Source organism: Pholis gunnellus, assembly GCF_910591455.1.
Source record: "Pholis gunnellus genome assembly, chromosome: 8".
Lineage (NCBI taxonomy): Eukaryota > Metazoa > Chordata > Actinopteri > Perciformes > Pholidae > Pholis > Pholis gunnellus.
In genome coordinates, this window is record NC_136534.1 from 2973149 (window position 1) to 3000594 (window position 27446).

Consider the following 27446-nt stretch of genomic DNA (forward strand, 5'->3'; position numbering starts at 1 on the left):
TACATGATTATACATTACATGACACTCATTTACTCTCCTTCTGTGAACAGAACCTCATGAAATATGTGGCGAGGACAACTTCTCCAATGTCGTATGGAAGATGACTCCAGCTGGGGATACAGCAGCAGTACGCTGTCCTCCCAACGCCATGGGTGAGCTCACACCTCAGTGCCCGTAAGACGGGAAGGTCCACTGGTAGTTTTAGGAGTTGGATTAGAGACACACTTTGGTGATATGGATCCTATTTGTCCTCACACAGGGCTTATCCTGCGCCGCTGCACCCTGGACGAAGAGGGCGCCGCCTACTGGGAGAATCCCACCTATATGAAGTGCATTTCCAATGACTATCGCAGTATACAAACTTTGGTGAGCATCAAAATGTTTTTCTTTTTACACTCCTGGTATCAAAATAACCATACAAAGACACTAATGATGGCTTTTCAAATGTACCTGTGAGGACACAAAGGTGTGACATTGCAACTGATTTTTATTTCATTTCAGGATATTGTGTCGAAAGCGTTGATCGCATACTGTGAAAACTAACAGAATCCGCTTTCTCCGCTAGACTCGGGAACACTTGTCCAAAGCACAGCGTGGCCTTGTGGGAGATGGTGTTTCGGAGGTGATGACCAAGCTGAAGGTGACATCCAGTGACGGGACCAGCTACAGCGGGGACCTGCTGGCCATCGTGGACGTGCTGAAGAACATGACAGAGATCTTCAGGAGGGCATACTACAGTCCCAGCAGTGCAGACATGAGGGTGAATTGATGTATTGGTTTACTGGTAGTGTGCTGTTGTTTGTAATGCAGTTTGAGGTGGTTAAAGCCTAGAATGGGTTATCGGTGAGTGCGTAAGTCGATGCACCGATCCGATCACGTTCTCATTTAACTTATCAGCTCATTTATAGCTCAATCGCTGTTCGATCCTTACATTCTGCCATCTTGCTTCTTTCTAATCTCTTTTGAGAGACAGTGCCAATCAGGCAATTTAAAATGTAAAATCTATCAAACTAGATCATCAAAAAAAAGTTATTTGGCATCCATTGTTTTTATTAGGCACATGAACACACTTCCCATAGTGCAATTCCATACTGTCTTTGGTTGCCTTGAATGGTAAACACCCACGTCTTAAGCCCCTTAACTGGACACAAAAAAACCAACTCCGGCTAACATCAGACTTTTGTCCCCAGTGGGAAAGTTTAGGATCAGCATGCATTCCCACGGCAGTGATGGAACATGACAACCAGGTGGAAATGCTCATTTCTGCCCCTTTTCTGGCGCAAAGCTGTGTGGCGCTTTGACGTGAAGTGAATATATAATATATTAAATCGTCAGGAATTTGGACATTTATTAAGGTATAAAAAATGCAATTAATATGCTCTCCTCAAAGCCACCAGACACAAAAAGGCATTTTATCTCGCTGATTGTCTCGACGCACTTCGTTCAACCTCAACAGAAACAAAATGAAATAACTCTGACTGAATAAGTCAGAAAAAAGAGGAATAACCACCGTAACTTTTCCACTCTTTACTAACTGTACACGTTTTAAACAATAATGGAGCTCTATGGCAGAGAGGAAGAAGACACACAGACAATAGAGACAGTCATCGTTGGCCGGGGTCTTTTCATGAGATTTGATTTTGATGAGAAGAAATATACAGACTATCATCCTGTAACTACTTCCTCCACTCCTAACAGTGTGACGTCATGTCAAACATCTTCTCTTTGTCTTTCCAGAACTTTGTGCAGTCAGTCAGCAATCTGTTGATGGAAGAGAACAGGGAGAGATGGGAGGAAGCACAACTGGTTAGTACCGCCCTCTCTTTGTACGATAAAACGGGATTTACATAGTCACCTCGTCTGTAATTACATCTCGAGTAGAACAGTAATAATAACAACCCTGGAGCTGCAGAATTGACGAGTTGGACACTGTGACAAAGACACAGGTGGACCAACAGCCCACCTGTACCTCTTCAGGCTGACAGAGGTAGAGGAGGAGGAGAGCTGCTGAAGGACAGAAATATCTATAGCTAATGAGTAACCGAGTCAAAGCACACACCCACTCATCCATCTGCTGCACTCGTCTATGCTTCCATTCAGCCGTCCAGCTGTCCGTGCTTTTCTCGGCATGCGGCGCCAGAACAACGACAAACAAACCAACCTGGGCTCCTCAGAACAAGCGCGACGTCTTCAAATGCAAACAACAGGCTTTGTGTACAAGAAGTAGTTCCTTCACCATGAAAGGATTATATGTAGGATATTATTATTATCAACTTCAACTGTGGCAAGCCAAGAGCTTTTTACTTTCAGGAAGAGCTTCTCTTATTTACAGTCACATGACTAAAACACAAAAGATCATGGTTGACCATTTTTTAGCGTGGCTGTTATATTTCTCTAACGTGTCGCAGCCAGAGGTTTCCATGTTAGTGTCTTCAGTAAAATCATTAATAACTTGCAGTGACTTGAAAGTTGGGACAGGTTCTCCCCAGTGGGCACCATGTCTGCTTTTAATGTTGGATTTGAAAAAAAAAGTGATTTATCAAAAAAGCCAAGCGCTCAGTCTTCAGACCTTTATCGGGGCCAGAAGATGGATTACCAACCAGGTATATCTGCCTTCTGGGACCCAGAACCACAAGGGGGGTCAGAATTACAGTCGGTAAGTTTCAGATTGATTTCTTACTTTTACACAACTAAAGCAGATGTTTAATCTTAAAGGGGAACACCACCTACATGAAGAGTGAAGAGTTATTTCTAGGCACGAGGCAAGTTCAATCAATGTCTGTGAGATCTCTCTCTCTCTCTCGCTCTCTCTCACAGACAATGAATGACTGAATGTGTTTGTTGTCTGTATTACACCCTAATGAGCATTATTCTATTGTAGTGACACGTATACTCAACACACGAGGTGCTCTCAGTGTTGTTATTAACATGGTCTATAGAGCAGTTCTTCACTTTATACTTGGTGACATCACAAGTTTTAGTTTTATCACTCTACATTTTGGATTAGGGAGAGTTGTTAATGTTGACTAACTGTCTTAGACCATAGGAAGAACATGGATGGATTTTGAAAATGAGCGTAGTTCCATAGTTTCAAGGCCATTCTTTTTTTGTAGTTGTTGTAAGGATTACAGATACTTGAACCCAAAAGCACAACTCGGAGACAAGAAATACAAGTTAGCTTTTTACTTGTTTTCAGGCAGGGTCAAAACCAGGAGGTCAGTCCGAACAGGCAAACAAATCCGATAAGGGGCAGGCAAAAAGGCAGACAGGGTCGGAACAGGCAGAACAAGAACAATATAAAGATACGCTGGAGAACTTGGCACTAACACACAAGACAATCTGGCAGGGAACAAGTGCAAGTGAGGGGACCTAAATAGAGAGGGCTAATGAGGGAATGGGCTGCAGGTGAGATGGGTGTGGAGGACCAGGTGAGGGGAATCAGAGGTGAATGGTAGGATCTGAAATGACAGGAGAGTTACTAAAACAAGCAGACAGGATGAAAACAAACTAATATGAAGGGGAATTCGTGACAGTTGTAGTTGTATTGTGCTTATCGTTTTCCATTTCATTAGATAGAATTGTGCCGATACACACACACAGTGTACAGAGTGTGGGAGAAAGTGACTAATCCGCCCAGAACAGGGTCAATCTTGTAAAGTGGAATGTGAAAGCTTATAATCACATGAAACACTACAAATAGAGAATGTAGTAAGAGTTACATTCTCATTTTGTGGTAATATTGAAAATCAATAAAGCATTACGAAAAAAATAAGGCAACTTGAAGCAGACATAATGGGATGGTTTGGCTATCTTAATCAAATTTGAGTTCTGTGCAACTTGATTTTTATAAGTTACTAAATGGAAATAAGTGCAACAGCAGCGGCAGCCTGGACGTCAGGAAAACACGCTCAATAATCTAAAAACACAAGAGATGGAGATCATAAAAAAACGACCTGAAACAACCTTGATTGTGTTTTATGCAGTTGAGCAGGAGTTGATTTCTTTTTTTATTTGTGTTGACCAGATTAGAGAAGTCACAATATCAGACATCAATGACCAGTGAAATTCCACAATTCTCGATCCTTAATCCAATACCTGAGTGAAAACCACAGCAATGAGTCCCATGGACATCAGTACACACTCCTTTATTAGCATTTACAGACTGTTTTATTGAATGTATCATTAATCCCTGTTGATCCGGACTCAAGTCTCTTGCCAAAAACAATTACATTTGAATATCTGACGATGAAGTTGTAATTTATCTTTGACCAATACTCATTTTAATGAATAGAGCTTGAACACATCACAATGTAACTCGATGCAGCCATGGTAAGTCTAGCCGAGCTGTGCTGCCCGCCGGCTGCTAACAGCTAACGCTAACTCTTCCCTTGTTTCAAAACTGATTTGAAATGTTTACATTTGTGTTGTAATATCTTAATGGGCCCTGAGGCCATGTTCAGAACTAAACTCAACACAGATCTTCTTACAGTGTAACTGGTAGAAAACTAGACATTTACTACTGTTTGGCCTGTGACTTCTCATATATTCTGTATATGGCTTACAATTGATAAAGTTTGGCCAGCCCTGCTTTAAAGCAAACAATTCTTGTTTTAACTGAACCTACACTTGAACTTGCTTCACTCTGCGAATGCAGCTCATCAGTTTGAGGTGTCCTCGCTATTGTGGAATAATCCTGTCATGGAGGAGGACAACAGTCTTCACATTATTCAGGTCCACAGCGCTCGTTATGTGTTGCTCACTCCTCTCAGAGTTTCAGAGTGCCTCCCCAGAGTTTTAAAACAGAGACAGAGTTAATTGCATATACTGTCGGCATCCAAATGAAGAGTTGACTGTGATGCACCAAATGTAATATTAATGTTGGTCGTAGCTGTGCAGAACAGGAGAAATGGTTGCACTGAACTGGTATGACAATGTTTGCCACAAATACAGATTGTCTATGAAAAGCCTTAATTTTGTGTGTGGTATATAAATATATATACACACACAGTATTATATTCACCTGGCATCCATAATCCTTTTTGTTCATTCTACTTTCATGTGTCTCTGTTTTCTCAGCTGGGGCCAAACATCAAAGAGCTGTTCCGTCTGTTGGAGGACTTTGTGGATGTCATTGGCCTGAGGATGAAAGACTTTCAAGACATGTATGAAGTCACCGATAACCTAGGTCAGCCTTATCTCCCTCCAGGGGATCTCCACCGCTATCTCTGCTTATCAAAACAAATACTCTTATCACAGCTTTGTATTTCTCTGAAGATTAATCTTCATATCTCCAATAGCGACACAAAGAAGAGAGGACCGGGTAGGGTGACCCGACGGTGACTCTCAGGTTTAGCCAGTGTTGCATCCAGCTAGGGCTCTATGTCCTCATTCATATTATTGGCTCATTTGATCTTGTCACAAATATATCAATATCGGTGTATATTGTAATCAAATTAAATAAATACCAAAGATGTTTGCGGTTCTGTAGAAATACTATCACCATTGCATAGTTTTACCACTAGAGGATTAAAGACGGCATCTTTTGATCAGGTTCTTTGATTGTACTTTCCTCTGGCTTACGTCACAGTATTGCACAGTTTACGTGAGACTTTTTTTTAAATTGACAAAGTCAAAGCAGAAAATGTTAACTTTTACCCTCCATCAGTCAAGCTCCAATAACTCTGAATCCTGCACCCATAATGCAGCTCAGTCAATGAGCAAACACGCAGACACGCAGTCAGTCTCCAAGCTGAGCCATGATGAGGCAGTGTACCGCCCATGACCAGTACACAGAGCTGCCTGTGTGAAAGCAGTGCTCCTTTAACAAAGTACAATACCGACAAAGGGAATCATTAGTGATTGTTTGCTACATAGGCTCACCTTTCTTATCCCAATTTGATATATTTTAATTGTATTTGTGTTGTTTTATTTCCAGATATATTTCTTTCAACTGCCTTGGTATATTTGCTGGTGGAGTCACATTAACTGTAAAATATCTTCCTTTATTTGGTCTTGAATGACAACACGAGGGTAACAAATCTTCAGAAGTTGAAACATAATTTCAGTGTGTTTGACAGCCTCAACTTTAATTCATATTGTGTCTAGAAATACAATAGATGCCCAACTTTACAGAAATACATGAAATGACCATAACTTGCTACCAGTGCACTACGTCATGTTGGCACGGAATGTGTTCAAATTGAGTGCAAGCACCACAGAAAAACTGCTAACGGGAAGTCAATTATTTTCATGATGGACACACAAATTCCCAGGTTCAAAAGTAATATGTTTGAATCAAACTCCACATAGGGAGGTCCGGGTGGATGGATGTGTCAAACACGAGACTTTCACCTTGGAGACCGATGTCTGTGTCCTGTATAATGTCCACATGGAGTCATTTTAACGTCTGTAGGCTACATACGGAGTTATGTAACAAATGCAAATATTTTAACCCTGAACATGATGTTTACTAACCTCAACCTAACAACAGAGTTCTGTTTCCTAAACCTAACGTTAAATTGTTTAACCTGACAACATAGTTTTATTGACTAAATCTATCATAAAATTGTTAACATAGTTTTGTTACTTATCTCTAACGTTAAATTGTTTAACCTATCAAGGTAGTTTTGTTAAATGTTATCTAAATGTTAGGAAGCTAGTCTTTAGTCACTGGAGGCTCTGTGTTGACTGTCTGGACCTGGATTGGTCGGACTGCGTCCTACTTTGGGTCCTCCCTCTGTTAGGGATTTGCCCATCGTCCTTTGTTATGAATTCAACTAATTTAATATTATTGTATTGAGGCATGGCACAATCTCTAAAGCATTCTATTTCTGTGTCCGCACCAAGAGAACAAACCCATGGTAAATGGAAGCACTCTCCAGGGCAGCAGGTCCAGCAAATCCACATTCATAACCTGCTGTCTCCTTCCAATTCCCAGTGACTATAAACGCTCTACTTTCTCTCAAATAGGGGGAAAAAAATGTAGTGTAGTCATCACAGAGACTCTGCTGCTCTCTGTGACCTCCAGATAAAAACGAGGCAGAGCTTGAGTTTAGTCAAGGGAGAGTATGTGGGAATTGGGGCCAGATGAGAGGTCCTGTTTATAGCGGTGCCACCTCGCTGTCTAGAGCCAAATAGCCGCCCACACCAGCAGCGTACCTCCCCCGGGGCGGCTGACCTCCTCTTCCCTCCCACACCTCTAACATGAGCAAGGCTGCACACATCATCTGCCAACATATAGTTAGATCAGATCTGCTTTCTCCAAACTTATCAAAGTAGTCTGTTGTATAGGATGAGGGAATTCATCTGACTCAAACTTCATCACACTAAGTAGGTCTTTTTTATTTTTGTTATTCTATTTTAACTATTTAGCTTTTCTTTAAATTAAACATTTAGATTTTTTAGGAAATGAAATCGATAATAAATAATAAAATAATCTTTTCAGATGTGTTACTTCTCTTTGAAGGTGAACTACTTGGTGGGCATAGAATAGAAAAGAACCTATAACAACGCACACATTGGCAGCGGATCACGTGCATTAAAACACCTGCATCCATCGTCATCTTTGTCAGCTCACATGCATGTTATTTGCACAGACTGTCAACAATCACTGAACACTAAAACAAATGTAACATTTCTTGGTAGCGATATCTGACATTCAAGGCTGGAATACCAACTGGGTGACAGGGCAACGGTCCTGGGGCCCCAGAACTCCATGTTCCCCACATGTTCCCCACATGTTCCCCACATGTTCCCCACATGTTCCCCACAGCTCCAGGCCTAAACTCATTTTCAATTAAATCAGCATAGACCAGCTGACAGGTTTATGCTGATTTAATTGAAAATTAGTTTTGGCGTATGAACTGTTATGCACAATATCTACTGATATGATTAGGGCTTTAAGACGGGTCCTGTTTCATTGTCTGACGTGGAGGCCTCGTCTTCAGGAGGGTAACAATCCCGTTTTAACACCCTCATTATTTCAGTTCTCTGCTTACATTTTGTGCATTCTTTAATGTCTTTTAATTACACTACCACACAGCTGACCTGGGGCCAGGTATAACGCTAGTGTCGAAGAACAGAACCCTGGATAGAGAGCCGCTGGAAAAAGTTGTCTTATAGCGGCCCAGCAGCTAATCTTTACCCTGGGGCCCTTTAGCAGCTTAATCTGGCCATGCTGACATTACAACATTTTTCTCTTTGGAGAATTTTTAAATGAATTATCAAATACGTTATCTTCCATATGAATGTGAAAGCAGGACTTGTGTTTTTTCAGTTCAAAAGGAGGAGCCAGGCAGGTGAATGAACAAAAGACGGCTTTAGTAACAAATAGCCAATCCCAAAAGACAAAAGCAGGCAGGACACAGAAACCAATAGGAATTAAACTAAACTGGTAACATACCGAGGAAGACATGCAGGAAGACTGACAACGGACACAAGCAACCAACGCAAGAAAGAGGGAAAAGACAGAATAATACACAAGAGACCAATTAACTAATGAAACACAAGTATGATAGGAAACATACTACCAAGGTAGGCAGTAAAACAAAACAATGCACATGAGGAGAGGGAACTTTCAAAATAAAACAGGAAACAAAATCCCAGGACCGTGACACAGGACCACTGGTCAGGTCAGGTTGATTTAATCTATACAATCTTTACAGCATATGGCTTATGCCTGAAATAAGATCTATGTAACAAAAGTTTAAGAGATTTTAGGGTTTTGGTCTACGCCAAGTGGGCCTGTAGATTCCCCACTGAATGTTGAAGCTTCCAAAGGAAAATACCATCGTCTTGTAGAGTCGAGGGAACCAGTGCGATGCTAATCATCTCTGCAGCACGCTAACCCCAGGACTGCTATCAGATTCTGATTCAAATGTTGTTAAACTGTGATTGGTGCACACACACTCGTTTCCAGATGATCTCCACCCACTTTAGACCAGAGGAAAACACATCTCTCATGTGAAATCACTAACTAACTTTGGCAGAACATTTTGTGTTCACCTGATGCCCATGAATTATAGTAAGAAGCTGATTGAGGAAAAATGTCTTCAGGGCTTTTGGTAGGTCGGTAAAATATAGAGCAAAGATCCCGTAAGAGACAGACAGACATGCAGTAGTTGCAGTGTAGACAGCAGTAGAATATTGCAAATATGGAGAAAGATAATGTAAATATTGATTAAAGTAGGCGTATTTAGTGAGAGTTTCAGTCGTTCTTTTTCTATGTTACAGTTTTGAGCGTCCACAAGCGTCCGGTGGTGGGTCACGCAGACATCAGCTTCCCCATGAAGGGCTGGAGGGGCATGGTGGACTGGGCCCGCAGCTCTGAGGACAGAGTCACCATCCCCAAGAACATCCTGTCTACTGGCAAGCCAGGTGAGAGCTGTGACACACCTCTGAAACACATCTCACCTATTCATCCCACTGAGACACGACACACAGGAGAGAGACAACATCTCATCCTGTGGACACTCATGTAACATTTGACAAAAACAATGAGTCTCTTGGATTGTTTATAATTGTGTCCTTTGGGAGCAAAACATGTTCCCAGGAATACTGATAACAGCCGGCCTGTCAGCCTTCTGGTTCTGGATTCAAAATGTGTGTGTGTGTGTGTGTGTGTGTGTGTGTGTGTGTATGTGTGTGTGTGAGTGTGAGAGAGAGGGGGCAGTCGAGACAGAAAAAAGCAGAAATAGTGAACAGGAGTTGATTCATAAAACAGTGTTTACTGACATAAATACTGACGAATTCTACAACGCTGTGGTCCTACAGCAGGGACGAACCGAGGAGAACAAGAATGTGTGTCTGAAAATGTTTCAAGTATAAGGATTTACTGCTCACTCCCATTCCGTGTCATTGTAAATTGAATATATAGGATTGTTTTTAATCACACTCTGGAAACCAGTGTGCGTAATTGACACTTGAGAGCTCCTTCAAAACCTCAACAACAGTCTCTGGAAATATCTTTGATGATTTATCACTTGGAATTATCACTAAAAAGCTTACGATATCCAGCCGTATTCATAATTACAACTGAAAGACATTTATTCATAAATATGAATACAGAAATAAACAAATACTGTTGTGGTGTTTCCCCTTATATTCCGCGGTTGTTTATGGTATGGCCTTCTTTTATTGATGGCACTGTTGCAAATGTTCCATATCGTGCAAATGCACTCAGCAGCAAAGCTTTTTGTGCGTGTTTGCGCTGTAATATCTTCAGCAACGGTTTCGCAAGACAGAGCAGGTAGCGGTTCACGCTAGCGCAATTCACGGCGCCCTTATCCATTCTTTGTGAATTTGCCTATCAGTGTTCTCTTTATTAGGTACACCGAGCAGTCTAATGCGATCCAATACAGTGCTTCTGTCATAAAGATGACTTTTATGATGCTTGAAACATTCAGTTTTTATTCACCCTGTTATAAAGGTTAATCAAATTGTATGTTCCAGCACATAGTTAGTGATGCTCTTGCAGTGGACTGCATTAGACTCAGAGGTGTTGTATGTATATATACTGTATGTGTGTAAATGGGAAGGACAACCTCTCAGCATAATGCAGTCCAGTACCGCATCACCTCTGACTATGACCTCAATAATAAACATCATTGAACTGACACATGTCCCCAGACGCTGAGCATTATAAACTTTATAAAGGTAGAACAGCTGACTGATTGTATGTGTGTAAAAAAAAGAATAGAGAATACTGAAAGAACAATAGTACATTTAAATAAATGTATATTGTATTTGCACAGGCCAGATACTTTATCTATAGAGAGGATATAAGCCTGTGTGTCTAAGCATTGGTACACCTTTACAACATTTGTTCTTCCTCATGTTTAGCTCTATGTAGCCACGTAGCTTCCTTTTAATGGCAAGGTTTTGAGATATCAGTCTGTTTTCACCCTTCCAGTACAATGGAGGTACATGCAGTTTAGTTTCTGGAGCGCAAATAACCAACATACCACATTTGAGCCAGATAACATGGACAGCTTTCATTGGACCACTTCCTACCAAAGAAAATTCCCTATGAAATCTGTGGCATGCTGCAGTTTATCCAGGTACGTGCAGTGGCAGCAGGTTAGGCAACGTAGCTTTTCCTGGGAAATCCCTAGACGTTCCACAGGCCAGATGGAATACACAGTGTAATCTCGCCATAGTGCTCCGGGTCTGCCCTAAGGTCTTCTCCCAGGTGGACGTGCCCAGAACAGCTCCGAAGGCAGGAGGGGGGGGCATGACGCATTCTTATCAGATGGCCAGAGAGTCTCTCAGGGTGAGCTGAGCCGCCCTGAAAATGAAACTCATTTCAGCCACTTGTATCCGAAGACGTATTTCGATCACTCTCTCAAGCTTGTGGCCATTGGTGAGGGCAGGAATGTAGATTAACGGCTACATCCAGAGCTTTACCTTCAGGCTCAGCTCCTTCTTCATCACAACACTCTGGTACAAACGCCTGGATTACAGCTGCCTATATGTTACAGTTAGTTCTTAAATGGTATTTATCCCAATTCTTCTTAAATCATACTTCCATTCACATTCACATACATGAGTGGAGTGAAGTCCAAGGAGGATGGTCGTGTAATGCCCTCAGATTCAATGCTGGAAGAAAGAGTTCATGGCATGAAGTTATATTTAAAATATCTTTTATCTAACTTAATTTCTGATCATAACTACAGAACAGGCATTCATTTACAGAATTCCAACCCTTTAAATGCTCATTTCTTTGCAAAAAGCAACTTCCACAAATCAAAATATGTAGCTATTATATTTAGAGATAGAATAGAGTAATGTCCCTCTGTGTGTGTTGTAATCACAACTTCCTTTTTCTTTGTTGTCATAGCTGGGCCAGCTGCAATGGCTTTTGGTGCACGTTAGTGCACGTGAGCATGCCCCACTGGTCAACTCACTCCCACTGCTCTTTACTGTTCTCATTCGGGGGTTGCAGTTCCCAACCTGTCATGGAAGCGTAGCCTCCGATTCCACCTCAGGTTAACACTGTTAGCGCTGTTAGCGCTGTTAGTACCTTTAGCTGCAAGCCGCCGGCTCAGCCATCACCATGTTGAGAGCAGTTGAGATGCAATAGAAATGCTCCCAATCTCATGTATAGCACCTACAGGAATCGGAGGGTCTGTATTTTGGCTCTGCAGTTTAGTATAAAAGCTGATTTTGAACTTCCAAAATAACAAAAAGAAGAAGAAAAGAAAAGAAAAAAGCCAAAAATGTCCCCAGTGAGGCACAAGAATTACAAATTATTACACACTATCGGTGGTAAACACACAAAAACATTGTCATTGACTATAATCTGGATTTTCTCCATCAAGTGCATGAAGATGTGTTAAGAGCTAGTCTCCTGTCTGCATGGCAGGTGTTAGGTACACAGTCTTCAGTAGCAGTAGCTGGGTTATTTGTCAGTCGGGATGTTTTCGACCATTAAAGACAGCCCTGTACCGCTAGCATGCTAATGAGGCCGTCACTCCTAATCAGGAGTCAACAGGAGCCAATCAGGAGCAATTAGAGGCAATTTCCCCCCCAGCTGGAAGATGTGTCTCTACGGTGGCAATGTCACACCAGCAGCCAGCCCTCTTTATGCGTACAGTTTGGACCCGCTTACATGGATTAAAGCAGCTCTCTGATGCCTTGTTCACACTGATTGATTGGTCCCCTTCTCATATCTACAGACATGTTATGAAATACGCATTTTTCTCAAAATAAAACAGAAACAAATGGCACGCTTTGTGGGCTACAAGAGAACAGAGATGATTGTGTTTTCTCTAATGCTTCTGAAATGTTAATGAAACAGTTACCCAGACCAAATACAATTTGCCTCCTCTTTGCAGTGTGCAAACATGCAACCGAACAACAATCACCTTCAATTCAATTTAGTGAAAGAAAGAAAATGAATTAAACGGGTTCAGCTGAAATAGCAGCTTGATATTTATTGAAAGTCCCGGTGAAACGTACGCTGACTGCTGGAACGAAATATTTCAAGGATTTAAATCAAATCCTTTGCTTTTGACTGCGGCAATAAAAAGGAGGTGCTTAGAATGTAGAACCTGGCGGAGCTGCAGAGGAGCAGGGTTCAAGCTGCAGATTGATTGACGGATGGATGTCATGATATTATAGCACTAGCTTACGTGAGTTAACATCATCTTTTGTTTTAGGAAGAAAAGATCATTTTTATATAAAATTAGGAAGAAATATAATTTTCTTTTACATATATTTGTATGTGTGCACAGTATTACGGGAGATGTGATCTAAAAAGGTTAAAAAGGCTTTTTAGATCTCGACTTTAAAGTACAAAAATACAACTGTGACTGTGAAAAAAAAGAAAGTTTTTTCTAGTAGGCCCCTAATGAACGTTTCATTGCAATGAGGCACAAACACCCTCACCTTAACTTAAAGGACCGTACTGATGTGTTTGCAGTGTTTTAGCCCCGTAAACCACACGCAGGACACAACAAACACGTCTCCTGGTGAGGCTTTCATTTCTTATTCTACATTCATCCGTAACAGACCAGTCAAGGAATTACTACATTTTCATTTTTGCTGTTGGTATCCTTATTGTAACCTACACGTTGTGTAGACGTTAGAAAAAACTCAAAACTTCTATTTTCTCTGTTATTTTCCTCCGGTGTCTCTCCACATGGAGTCACACTCACACCGGTGGAGAACTCTCGGTATTAAAGGTGCCCTGTGGAGGTCCTTGCAAATAATCACAAGTTATATTTGCATGCAGTGTTACTCACCAAAATGCATTGTGGGTATCTTTGAGGTCTGACATTTGTGGAGGACGTGTCCTTTCTCGTAAATCAAACATTGCTTAAAGTTAAATCCACGTTTACCAGCGAGCAGTCTTCACAACCTTTGCTGGTGCATTGCAGCATGACTTGGCGTGTTACTGTCACCTGTTGATCAGTAGCCTTCCCGTGCAAGTGCACTAGATAAACAAGACGGGGACCCACTCATAGAAAACACACTGAGGAGAGAAGGCTCCTCATTAAACAGGAAGCAGGACACAGCAAGGAGGCCAACAGACACCTCGTCTCCTCGGATGCCGTTCCCCTGCAATAATAAAGCAAACATGTAATGATACAAGCCAAATGGATTTAGAGACAAAGTGTTTTATCTTCCCCTCCACGTTCTATTTTTGGTTAAAGCCTCCATTAAGAGGCAAGATACCGCAAACGCTGATGATCAAAATAATACCTGACGGGGTGGCAAGAAGCAAGTTAAATTTGCATGATGTTTACCCCGTTCTCTGCACGCGCGTAGCTGTTAGTGCAGTATATAAGGCGGGCACGACTGCACGCTCGCTTTTTAAATGAGTTTTTCTAGTCCACATCCTCTCACTGCTAACTGGTCAAGAGGAGACGCCGCCGCTGCGAACTCAAGCGTGTTGAAGCAGGAATTAGACCGAGCCACGTCATGTGTTTCTGACTTCCCGCTGGTGTCATGAAATGTAGCTTTGCCCGTCGCGTTACACGGGAGATGATGTCATGTGAGTGCACACTCACGCACAACAAATGCAAACAGACAGTCAGCTCATACACTGAACAATCAAATGTATATGGATAGATTGTTGGCGCTGAACCGTCTCTCACAGACACATAACGTATCGAATCGCTAGTTAAAGTCCCTGCAGGCTTGCTCTTGTTGGGCACAGACAATCTGGCTGAGCATATTGGATGAGCCAGCCAAAGAGTGGATGAGCAGGACACATAATACTCCATCCTCCCACACACACACACTCACACACATCTTACCCGGTTCCCCCCTGATGCTCATGGGAGCTCAGCTGTTGCCCTGGAGCTAGGCCTCTGCATGCTGCCTGGCACACTGCTTCCGTGCTCTTGGGCTGCTGATGTTGTGTTGCTGGAGCAGAAGAGCTGGATGTCTTCAGATGGCTCGGCAGATGGAGTTGTGTTTTTTTTCGACTTTGACACTGCAGCCGGAAAGAGAGAGAGGCTTCTCGTCGCCCCGGGACTTTCTGCAGCCTTAATGTAGTCCAGCAATCTGAGTTTTGACAAATGTTTTCTTCTGATGTTGGCATCCCCTGCTTCAAGACTGCAGCAGGGGGAGCTCACCCACACAGAGCTGTAGAGAGTCACAGATCAATATTATCGGATAGATGTCCCACTGTAAGTACGTATGACGTCGGATGACCTGAGGGCAAAATGATGCAGACCCATCACTCTAACTTATTTCAACTTTGCTCCGGCCAGGAGACGAGCTTCTCATTGCTGCTCTGGTGAACGGAAACACGACCACTTTTGTTTACAGGCACCGCCAAAAAATCAACAGGAAATGAACTTTAACTAAATGCAGACCATATGCCATGCAGACCACACTGCAATGCGGATCATGGTCACGTCGCCATGGTGGGCCAATGAAGCGCCACGCTCCGATCAGAGGCTTCATATCCTTTTCACCGTCCTTCGGCAGGGTTGTGGATGTGATGTCGACTCAGTCAGTCCATCTCTTTGTCCAGCACTCCCGTCCACATCAAGATGCTTTCATTCAGTGAAATGTCCGTCTTCTACTCACACCACAAACCAGCGGGTCCAGCAGAGTTTAAAGTCAAACTCAATCGTGTCCTACTTCTCGTACTGTGGCTGACTTTTAGCCATTTGTTGCATTTGCATTCTGTAATTGCCTCTCTACATTATACTATACGTTGTTACTGGTGACTTTATCACAAAGGATTTAAATTGGGCACCTTTGTACAAGGGATTCACAGGACAAGATGCATGCACATACAGAAGACAGCAGTTGTATGTGTATTTGGATCATGAGTTCAGTACTACCATGTGGCATGTTGACTGCCCTCTTCAGTCTTCATTAAAACAAACATGATGCCAGAATCCTCAAGGGCCACCGTTTGTTTGGCTGTGCTGTAAACCGTTACTCAGGTGGATTCTTTCTGTTGTATTTCTGACAGAGTACTTGTTCAAACTGTGTTTGGCGCCCCTAGCAGTTGATGCATGTGTGATTTTAGCCCAGCACTAAACAAAGTGCCCTTTGTTAAGACAGAGAAAAAAGACCAGAGACTCACAAACAGAGGAGGTTTATAGAAGGCAAGCCAAGGTCATTGTGTTTATAGAGCACTATTGAGGCACAAGGCTATTTGAAGTGCTTTACAATGGAATAGAAATACATTCAACATATTAAACTTGATGTTAAAAAAACATTAAAACTGCATTAAAAGTGCAAATAATTATAATTAACAATTAAGACCAAATTAATTTTTGAAAAGCAATAAAGAAGTGTCTGTATAAAAGTGAGTATTAAGTAAATGAATATGGTCCACGTTTACTGTCCAAACACATGCACAGCCCTGTTGGGCTGCACACCTACAGACCTCTCGTACATGGGCACATGATGAAACTAACCACTTGTTTTTTATTACATCTACAATCATTCCTAAAGTTGCTTCAAGCTTAAACATGCATTCATCTTAGTTTTTAGTTGCATATAACTGTGCAATAAATATATATATATTTTTTGCTATAACCATAATGTTTCTCTGACTTTTAACTATACATAGTTGAAAAAATAATGAACAACATGTTGGCACTGAAAGTTACAGATGCAAATTAGCTTAAGCTACAATCTGGTACAGTGCATCGAATGGAGACATTTATGTTTAAACTGTACATGGTCCCTTTTAAATAAATTTGATTAAAAAAAAAAAAAAAAACGTAGAACTGTGTATAATCCAATGTTTAAGATGTAACTTTGTTAAAATGACGGTGTCACTACATGCATCTACCAAATCTATTTTCTCCCGGATTATGGTGACAGTTTTAAACAAGGACATAAACTAAACCAAACAAAACATGCAGACTGTTTCGATGCAGACTTTCCGGGAATACAGAAAGATATTTGTAAAACGGAATGAAAGCACAATTTGGGATACATTTTTGGGAGACCTGGCTACAAGCACACAACAGTGATTCTCAAAGGTTGTCATCAATCAACGAGCAAAAACACTTACAACCAATCCTTACTTCCATTAAGTTCCATTGGCTCATATAATACGATTTAAAAATAGTAGTTGTCATTGTTTGTGAACCTATCCTATCACTGCAATTGTACAGAGCACACAATATGATGTGATGATATAGGATGTCACTGTGACATCATCCCACTTCCTTCAACACAATACCTCAGGAATGCTTTGTGACCTCAGGAAACACGTTGTTGGCAATAACTCAAGCACACAAATGAAATAAAATGTAAATGATGACTTTTTGCACAGACATGGATGTAAACTAAAACTTGACTGTTTGGTTGAGGCATACAACCACAAGGCGTTTATTCTGGGGGGGGGGGGTTTAGGGAGAGGACAGTGTCAGGCTGTGGCGCTGTCTGTCACTATGTGTGTGTGACTATAAAGCAGTGTGAGAGAGTCAGCGTTTATAGCTGACTAGTCATGTAGGCCAGCTCCAGTGTAAAGAGCTCTCGGGGGCTGGAGGAGTGAAGGCAGCATGGCTGACCTGCATTCTCTTCTACAGGCCACCGCACTAACAGAGACCCAACCATTCAGTCTCTCCAAACACTCCTCTAAAACACTGCTGTCTTACTTTGACTTTGACCTCCCTGCTCTGTGTGTGTGTGTGTGTCTGTTTCTTCTCCAACACAGACGCAGACGAGTCCTCGACGTTTGTAACCGGCATCGTCTTGTACAGAAACCTGGGCAGCATCCTGACTCTGCAGAGGTACGACTGCTCTACAACTGCAACTGGAAGATTCTAGAGGCTTTGTTGATTTGTGCCCACGTTCCCCTCTGGTCATGAAAAAATCCATTACAGTCAACGGAACATAGAAAGGTGTATTCAGATATGAAAGTCAGTGAATGAAAATGAATGCAACAGAATGTAGTTAAACGTTTTTTTTATCTAGGGTATTTGGCCATTAGTGGTACAATAAATGTTCCAAGAAAAACTTAAAAGTAATATTGATTAAAAAAAACACAACAACATGCAATATGCAGTTTGTTTGGTTATCGTGGTGAATGACACGATAACTAGCAGACCATGACGGAGATGGAAATATCTCAGTTAGAGAAGCACAGAAATGCACACTCAGGATTCAATTCAATTCAATTTATTTTTGTATAGCCCAAAATCCCAATTACAAGTACATGCACAGATTTACAAGCTGTGCATGTACGGCATCCTCTGTCCTGGAACCCGGACATCGGAACAGGAAAAACAGGATGAATTTGAGTCGCTTTAATGACTTCTACTTTGGTTTATGAACAAATACCTGCGAAACATCCCCATCAACCTCAGCAGTTCTTCTGCATACTGCTGATTAAAATGCTGACTGATTAGACTCAGATGGACATGCTAAACATCATCATGGTAGTATCATTAGCATCATTAGCATGTTCACAGCAGCAGTGTGCCCGAGGACATGCCTCACAGACCGGACAGCATGGCTGCAGACGCGCTGCTTGTTCTGTTCTCGCTACCTTTTATTGAAGAAAAGCATAAATCATAAACACAATAAAAGTCCCCCGTTATTTTGTTATTTAAAAGCTTTAATTTTGAAGCAGCAAAATCACAAAATGTTGGGTTTTCATCAGGCATTGGCATGTTAAGGTCAGGTCTGAACAGGGCCTTTGTCTTCCAGGAATTTCTCCAGTCAAGGATGATACTTGAGACTTAACTGAGAGGCAGCATTCTTAAACCATAGAGTATAAAATCACTTCAACCAATGCAAAGGAGCCACTTTGGTGATCATTGCAATGAAAACACATCCAATTAGTTTAGAGTATTCTAGTCACTTGACTACAGTACTTGACACCAATGGTTACCCAATAATATTGGGCCAATACTGGATTGTGTGCATCGCCTTTAGTAAACCAGCTACACATTGAAATAGTCACTGATACTGTGAAACCATGTTCCTGGTTCTACTAGAAGACTGTGCTGAGTTTTGCGGATTGTTGCAGCAGAGTCGGGAGCATTTTACATCAGTGCTGCAGCTAATGTTCCCAGTGAAATAAAAACAAGGATCATATGCCGATACAGCGGCACACTAGTGGGTAGCCTTGTGCATGTCTTTTTATCTATGAGTGAAGGGATTTCTTGAAAGGAAGTCACTGCTGATGATTAACATACATTTGAACACAGCAGTGTGCGTGTAGCTCTGAGTAATTCTGTGTATGTGTGTGTGCATACTTAATGCATGCTTCTGTGAGCAATATCTATGACCGCGGTTGTTTTGGTAAGGAGCTCCTCATTATGATAATGTGTTAAAGCACTTAATGAACTGGCAACATATGGAAACAAGGACATGAAGCAGACCCTCACCCCACCAGTCCTCCCACTGATTCTTTGGGTTGCTGCTGCTTTCCATATTTCTCAGCTCCACTTCACTTTCTTTTCTTTTCCTTTTCATCCTCAAGAAAAAAAGAGATGAGTTTGAAGCTTGAGACTAGACGACACAAACATTTTAGTTGACTGATTGTGTTTTGGAATGGTGAGAGGGCGATTGTGCGTATAGGATACAGTGAGGATGTGAGGAGCCGGAGAACAGAGCATGGGCTGTTGAACATGTTTGGCCGACTGGAAGCTTTCGGTGTCAGTACCTCCAGTAGCAATTCACTTTTTCCCCGATTGTCTCCTTCCGCATGATTGATAGCACCTAAAAAGCAGAAATTGCAATGCATACTAAACAGGCAGGGAGAATGTAAAAATAGAACACCCACAAAATGTTGAAAGATAAGCTATTGAAAGACAATGTGGACTGCTTCAGATGCTGGAGAAATCCATAAACTCGGCAGGTAGGATTATATGTCTGCTCTGGAGCTGAGCACGGCGATTATGGTGAGCTCATGAGTCAGTAATCTGTTCCATATTTTATTTTCTTATTCAGCAATTGAGGTGATATTGATGCTAATTTATAAGCAGACCGGACACAATGCCATGTTTTTTGCGCCCTCAAATACAATGTTGCCAAAGCGGGGGGCGTGCTCCACAGCGAGACTGACGCAGCTGTTGGTGCTCAATTGTTCACAAGCGGCTATTTTAGGGGCAGTTCACATATTGCGTCTAATAAACTGCGTGGAAAAGGCCAGCCACTCTCATCCTTTCATCCAAGGGGCTTGGAGGGTTTGCACTTCTATCGCGCCTGCCGTTACTAAGCAATTAAAACCTGCTCACTGCGATGACGATGAAGTTGCGGTCGTTTTGCAGTCAGCCTCACTTACTAAACTGACTAAAGTCAAAAACAAAGATAAATGTATTTCCAGGAACTGTAAATTCCTTGATTTGTCCGTGTCAGTTTGACTTTAACACCAGATTACCAGCAGATCAATGTTACGCGTTCAGTGAAACGTCTACTGGAACGATCAGCAGTTTGGAACAGATATTCATTCAAGACAATACATCTTAATGACTTGGGTGATCCTCTGACCTTTTATCGAGCACCATCATCATGTCAACATTTTGATTGATCCAGTTATTTTGTTTATTGTCAAATATCTGCAAAACTGATGTTTCCATCAAACCCATATACTTATATGTTAAGTGCTATTATTAACATGTTAATATACTTATAACTTGTATGTTAACTCACATGTTAAACATTGTACCTGCTAAACATCAGCAAGTTAGCATTATCAATGCGATGCCAATGCTAGCATTTAGCTTAAATAGACACTATGAGAATGTATCCCCTGATGATTTCTGTGTGTCCCTTTAGAAACAGCACAGTCCTGAACTCCAAGGTTTTGTCAGTGACCATCAAGCCCACCCCTGCTTCCCTCTCTGCACCAGTTGTAGTTGAGTTCTCACACCTGTACAACGTGAGTAACTTTCATCTTGAAGCAATTTCAGTTATTTAGCTATTATTATATGATGATGTATAATTGGCGCTCTTTGATGGTGATCATGTGTGATTTGTTTCTGCTCCCCATCCATTAGGGCACCACCAACCAGACCTGCTTATCCTGGGACGAGAGCGACAGGTGAGATCAACCATATTGTTGGTTTGTCATCTGACCATGATTACACCCTAACCTGCTTATGTGTGGACCTGCAATGACATGACCCTTTGTAAGCTGTTTAGTTTGCAATACAGTTGATTGTATGATCTCCATATTAGGGACTCAGTGTCAGGATATTTTAGCCCCTAGTGCACAATTTCAATCTATCTTTTGTGATCAATTAACCTAATTCAGTATTCTACAGTACTCGAATGCTGCCAGTAACTAATAGTTGGTTAAAATGACTAACTGCCATCCATCTGACCAATACTAAGGTCCTAAGCCAGATACTGGAGGAAACAAATTAAGCACATCCCAGAGGATGAACATCAACTCATTTGGTATCCTGATCATCATCCGTTTAGTTTCACTATTAAATCAAAGGTTTCCACAATATTAAAGTCAGATTAACATTAATTAGCTGTCAACATTTATGCTCCCCAGAAGACAAACCTCTTTGACTTCCGTGGCCCCGTGGCCCCATGGCCCCGTGGCCCTGTGGCCTATCTAGCCCAGATTTTGAGGACTTACAAACACATTTGATCCCTGATACAAAAAAAGAGAATAGCAACAAAAGTCAGTATGTATGTTTCCGCCCACATGTTTTCATGTGTATTCTCAATATGCGCATTAAGCAAAAACCTGGGTTGAAAATTCAAAAGAAAGAAAATATCACAGAAACTGTTGGACTATAGTGAAGAGTTAAACATCCACTGAGCTTCCTCTCCACTAAAAAGCCGAAAAATTGCAACAGAAAAAACCATCATATCTGTATGGATATTTCTTACATTAATACATGAAACAAACATAAAATCATATTTCCATCATGCTTTGTTACTTTGTTTTTCATCACAGTTTACTACAGTTTACTGGAGCTCTTTTAACTACATAATATTATTGCGTCCTCTTCTACAATAGTAGTAATGGTACCTGACTGAAGAATTAGGACCTCTAACTCTATTTCTCTGTACGCCAACGTCATTTTTACAAACGCAATAATCTGCAATTTTCTTTGATGATTTTGTGGAAATGTGGTTACATTTGGATGGGAAATGTTCTATTCAACGTTTTACATCATGTGATGTAGTGAACGTATAAACTTGTCAGGTTGTTCTCATCTAGCCTGTGTAGCTATACCTACGAGAATCAAATCAAATCATGTAATGTAATCCACGTAAAGATGAACCAGATCTCCAAAGTCCACACAGGGCGGGCTGGAGGAGCAGGGGAGGGGTCAAACATCAACCCATCTTTCACCCAGGAGACCGCTGTTCGTTCCCTGTGTGAGATGAGAAGTCAACATTGATTTATTTGTACTTGAGTAACGTCACTTCTGTAGTTATTTTAACCCAAACGAAGATCTATTCCTAAACCTAACTATTAGGTTTGTTGCCTAAACCTAACTAAGAATTTCAGGATCTTTTCCTAAACCTAACCAATCTAACTAGGTTGTTTCCTTTGAAGACAGAAGTTTAATTTGAAAAGACTGTATGCATGCTACGGGTGGAAATGAACACGTATTGCATGGTTTTCGTAGGAAAATTAGGAATACCTTTTCATAAGATATCATAGAAAGAATCGTTTTACTAGATATGTGAAACCTTTAAGAACAACTAGCTGAGCTTCAGACACACTTTAAACATTTGCTATCTTTGGTTTTCTTTGGTTGTCAGGGTTAATAAACAGTATCAGTTCAAATGATCTCTCATTAGGTTAACTTCCCCCACAGACAACCAGCCAAACGGCTTGATTCTAGCAAGCCGAGCTGACACTGGGTGGTCCACATTCCATTTCTAATTATTAAATAGAATACTAGCAAACACACATTTAGTCTACAAAACATCCTGGTATACCAAGTGGATGTTTTAGAGCCACCATGTTCCCTCTGGAAGTTTTACTTTGTATCTTGACAAAGCCAGTGCACTGCTCCCCAGTGAACGGTGCTGAGTGTGTTGGACTGCTCCGCAGCTCTTGTCTGGGAGAAAGCTAACCCTGCGCTATCACTGCTCCGACACTGATGCAGCATGTGGAAAATTAAAAGTGTCGCTCACAGCTTTCCTCCCCCTCTCAGCCCACGCACACACATCAACATGTACGACAGAGAGCAGTTCGGAGTCTACTGAGGGAAAGAGAGAGTGTGGCGAGCGTGACACAAAATAAATATTAAACCGTTTTACTGCTTCTGTGGCCACATTCAAAGCGCTGCTCGTTTGCTCCTTGCTCTTAAAGTGCCTTACTTGTTTAAGACAAGAAAATAGTGTGAGCATGTTAGATTGTGAGCGTTGACGAAGGGAAATAGCTATGGCAAAAGAAAGAGGCAAACATTTGGCCGCCTTATTGCAATGCAGGACATTTGCATTTAGATGGGTGCGCACACTTGTGTTGCAGAGACGAAACGCAGAACATTCCTGGCTGCCGTCACAGGATTAAAAGAAGTTTGGTTTGGCACATATAGACCTAGAGCAAGACAAAGAGTGAAACTCACATAGAGGCCATTTGGGGATAAAAAAAGGACAGAGTGAATATTGAGAAATGGAACAGATGTTAATATGGCAGCCTGACAACGAAAACGTATGCATGTAGCTTCAAAGTGACGGCTGAGACAACATGCACCTTTATTTGATTATACTAATTACGTTAGTTATATTTGCTCAAATCTTGAGTTGAGTTTAGCAATTATAGATTTAATGATGATAGATTTAAGTATTATATTATTTTACTTTATATCAATATTAAGGCCCATTCTCAATCACAGTAAAAGTCAGCATGTGCTCTGCAGATTTATAATTTATAATTTAAAATAAACAGTTTATACAATTAAATATGCTCATATGTTAAATTGTAATCTGGTAATGTGATCAAATACCCTTCTGCTGCTGTGAGATTATCTCTTAAACTCCAGTCCTTTCTACTTTGCCTTTTTTTTCAATTGGTGTTAAGCTTACATCAGTGAAACTCATTTCCTGCAGACAATACTCATTAAAGGCTTCACAGGGCCGGAGCTCAGTGGAGACAGTCCCTCCCTTTTCTGGTCGACTTTTATTTTGAAGCAGCTGCAGGAAGTGTTGACATTCATCCAGAGTAGATTAACACGTATGACAAAAGCAGTAGAGCGATTCAGAGCATTGGTGAGTAAGACAGTGTTGTAGGCCACTAGATAGTGTTGTAGAAACATACAGGATACAAAATCAACCATGTGAGCATTACTCCCTTTTTAAATTTCTTTCTGGCATATTATTGAAGTCTTGTCTCATTATTTGAATACTAGCTCTAATCAATTTATGGTATATATCTATTATTATTTGAAAACCGTGTAAAATGAGAATGTTGCCATGAAACGTATGTGTTTTTTGGGGTCGACCTCGGTCCCTTCTGGTATTTTATTTTATTTTATTTGCACACACATAAGATAGTGAAAAAACGTTTGTCAGCTGATAGCGCCGTCCCTACGGACAGCGTCTTCACTAAACCCACCCTCTGGTTACCCCACAAGTAAACACTGTTAGCTCTGTCAGCACTTTAAGTTTGCACAGCTAACTCTGTTAGCATCGTTAGCTGTGAGCCATCGGAAAAAAACTAAGCTAAAATAATCATTTTTAAAAAACACGCACACAAAACGGGCAGAAAAAAACAGCCAGTAGACAACCATCCGAAAATGCAAAGCTATAGTTCTTGATAGCGCGTACTTTCAATATCTGTCCACCACGATACCTGAGGCAGCACTGGCCATTTGCTTTGACAAAAAGGAAGGTGGAGATGATCAACATGTCTAGTATCATATGAATGAATTTGGGAATTTAATTTGAAGAAGTTGCTTAACAGTGATGGTAGAGGAAAAGGCAAGAAATATATCTATACATGAGCACAAATCTGATGAATATGTATTTCATATACTGAGAGAATATTCATTCAAAGTAAGAGAGGCCTTGTTATAGTTCTTTTAAAAAATATTTTTTGCAGCAAAAGAAGTTTCTGAAGATTGGAAGGGCATGCATTTTCCAAAACAATATTACCATAAATCAAATAAATAAATGGAGAAAAATAAAGTGAATAAACAAGGGACGTTTATAAAGCTTTGGAGTCTGCTGACCATCCTCAGTGACTTCGCTGTTTTGTTACAAATGAAATGAATATTTTTTTTCCCCAATTTAATTTTTCATCAACTAATATGCCTAAGATAAGAGAAATGCATTTTCCATGTAGTCACACTCTCATGAAGCACGCCTCCTTCCTCAATGTCATTGAGACAACACAGCAGCAGAGACAATGACAGAAACATAGCAAGGACAAAGAATGTAATCTCCTGGTGTTTGGGTGTGGGGTTGGGGGGTTGGGGGGTTGTGGATGGGAGGCATGTTCAATGCAAAATTAAAATCCACAGCAGCTATGATTAATGAGTTAATATTTGGGAGAGAAATTGGAATCTGTGGAGGCGTCCTTGTCATGTTGATAAGAGCTGTGAGGCAGCCAGGGCCTTCACTTGCTCCACACTTCAATCTTCTGAAATCAATAAGAAGAACATCTGCAGCGTCTTTCTGTCTTTGTCACTCTCACTCTCACGTCCACCGACATTATTACTTTGGTTTATTTATAGGACGTCTTACCTGATGCACTATAAATACATGAATACATACCAATCGTGCATGGTCAGGACCACTCGGTGTCAATTTCTAACACACTCGTTAGCCGAGCGTATTAAACTAACACATTGTGGATTCAAACAAAAACACTTGCTTAGGTTTAGGCATAGACTGTATATAATAAGTCACCCATTGGTTTGTGGACTGCCGTGTTGAAGCCGCTAGCTCAGCATTTTGGCTGTCGCCATCTTGGATTTTTGCAACCAGTGAACGGAAGAGACCATATTTGGAATGCAGAAGAGTGACGTAGAGACACCGTATACGGCTCTGGTAGTGGCCTGTCAATCACAGAAAGCCCGCCCTAAAGCATAATCTGCTCTGTTTGACTCTAAATGGACCATCATTTACTAAATGAGCATCATGCTGTATTGAAGAAGACTTAAAACTAGTGATTTAGAACAAAACACAAAGACAAACAACACGTTGATGGTTTCACACAGGCGAAGAACATTCATTCTGACTGTAATAATCACGTGGATGGCTTTACATTGTAGCTAGTTGAAAGCCCAATGCGTCTCATACAGGCGCTAAAGGGTGCTGTGTGTGTCGGTATCAGGCGCCGAGGGAGGTGACAAAGCGTCTGCCTTGACAGGAAATGAGGAACGAGAGAAACATGTAAATATACTATAAATATACTGTAAGTCCCCTTCCAGACACCGCAGACGTTTACAATTGGATTGCAATCAGGCTAGCCAGACTATATCTGTATTGGGATCAGATTTTAGGAAAGAAATATGTAGAGCCCATACAGCAGCATTGATTTGGGAGGCTACATGATGACCTCTATGATCAAGCACGGCTCTAGACAACATGGGGCCCAGTTTAATAGGACCATTGTGGGTAAAAAAAGAAAGAAGTATTACAGAGCCGGGGGAGGGAGGTAATATTCAGAGAAAAAACTCAAAGATTCAACGGCGCATTAGGGCCATTGTATATATAATAAAGATATATTACATTCACGGTTTTGCACTCTTTGTTTGTTTTTATATTTTTTATTGTATGTTTGAGTTTTATCTATCACATATTTATGACTTTAGAATCTCCCAAATTTGTGAGTTTTACAACATTGACTTATTTCTAGGAATATTACCCCCCTCCCCCAGGTACTTAATCAGTATTATACGCCGTCATACATTGATTTTCATAGTGAGAATCCAATCACAATGCAAGCACAGTCAAACAACAGGAAGGGTTATTAGTCAGTTGTAAATGCAATCACACAATATAGGTTTTGGGGCCAGTCTTCCAAAAATTTGCCAGACCCCATTAAAATGTCCTTAATTTCTAATCAGTGTTGAAATTGTTACAAAAGCCCATTGACTCTTTGTCATATCCTATTCTTTGTTGTTTCAAGCAAGACTTCTTCTCTGTGGCTGAAAACATTGTTGGATCACCTGTAGTACTATTCTAGCTGAGCCAGCATACTGATACAGAAATGGTTGTGTACTAAAGGGGGACATTTTGCAGGACAGCATGCACATGCAATTCCATTAATCCCTCTATCTTGTGGTTGGAGATGAGCTTTTGAATATTTTCACGCCTACATGCCGGCGACAGCCGTGGCCAGAGGCATTATGTTTTGAAGTTGGGCATCAGTCTGTACGTCCATTGGTTCGTCCGGGCCATCCTTGTGAACTTGATATCTCAGGAACACCTTAAAGGGAATTCTTATAAATTTGGGCACAAACATTCACTTGCACTCAAGTTTCAACTGATTAGAAGTTGGTGGTCAAAGGTCACTGTGACTTCACGAAACACATTTTTCACAAAAGTCAAGAATTGCTATGGTAATTATGACAAATTTACACAAAGGT

At 41.1% G+C, this 27446-nt stretch overlaps 1 protein-coding gene across 1 annotated transcript in view; it reads left to right on the forward strand.

Moving 5' to 3' along the window:
• Positions 1-27446, forward strand: part of adgrb1a (adhesion G protein-coupled receptor B1a) — a gene marked incomplete at both ends in the record, with an annotated part of 105740 nt that overhangs the window by 36523 nt on the left and 41771 nt on the right. The window contains 9 exons of the mRNA XM_079164968.1: positions 51-152; positions 260-366; positions 566-760; positions 1738-1806; positions 5077-5185; positions 9232-9375; positions 17639-17714; positions 20710-20812; positions 20931-20974. Of these exons, the coding sequence (XP_079021094.1) occupies positions 51-152; positions 260-366; positions 566-760; positions 1738-1806; positions 5077-5185; positions 9232-9375; positions 17639-17714; positions 20710-20812; positions 20931-20974 (949 nt within the window). The remainder of the gene's footprint in view (positions 1-50; positions 153-259; positions 367-565; positions 761-1737; positions 1807-5076; positions 5186-9231; positions 9376-17638; positions 17715-20709; positions 20813-20930; positions 20975-27446) is intronic.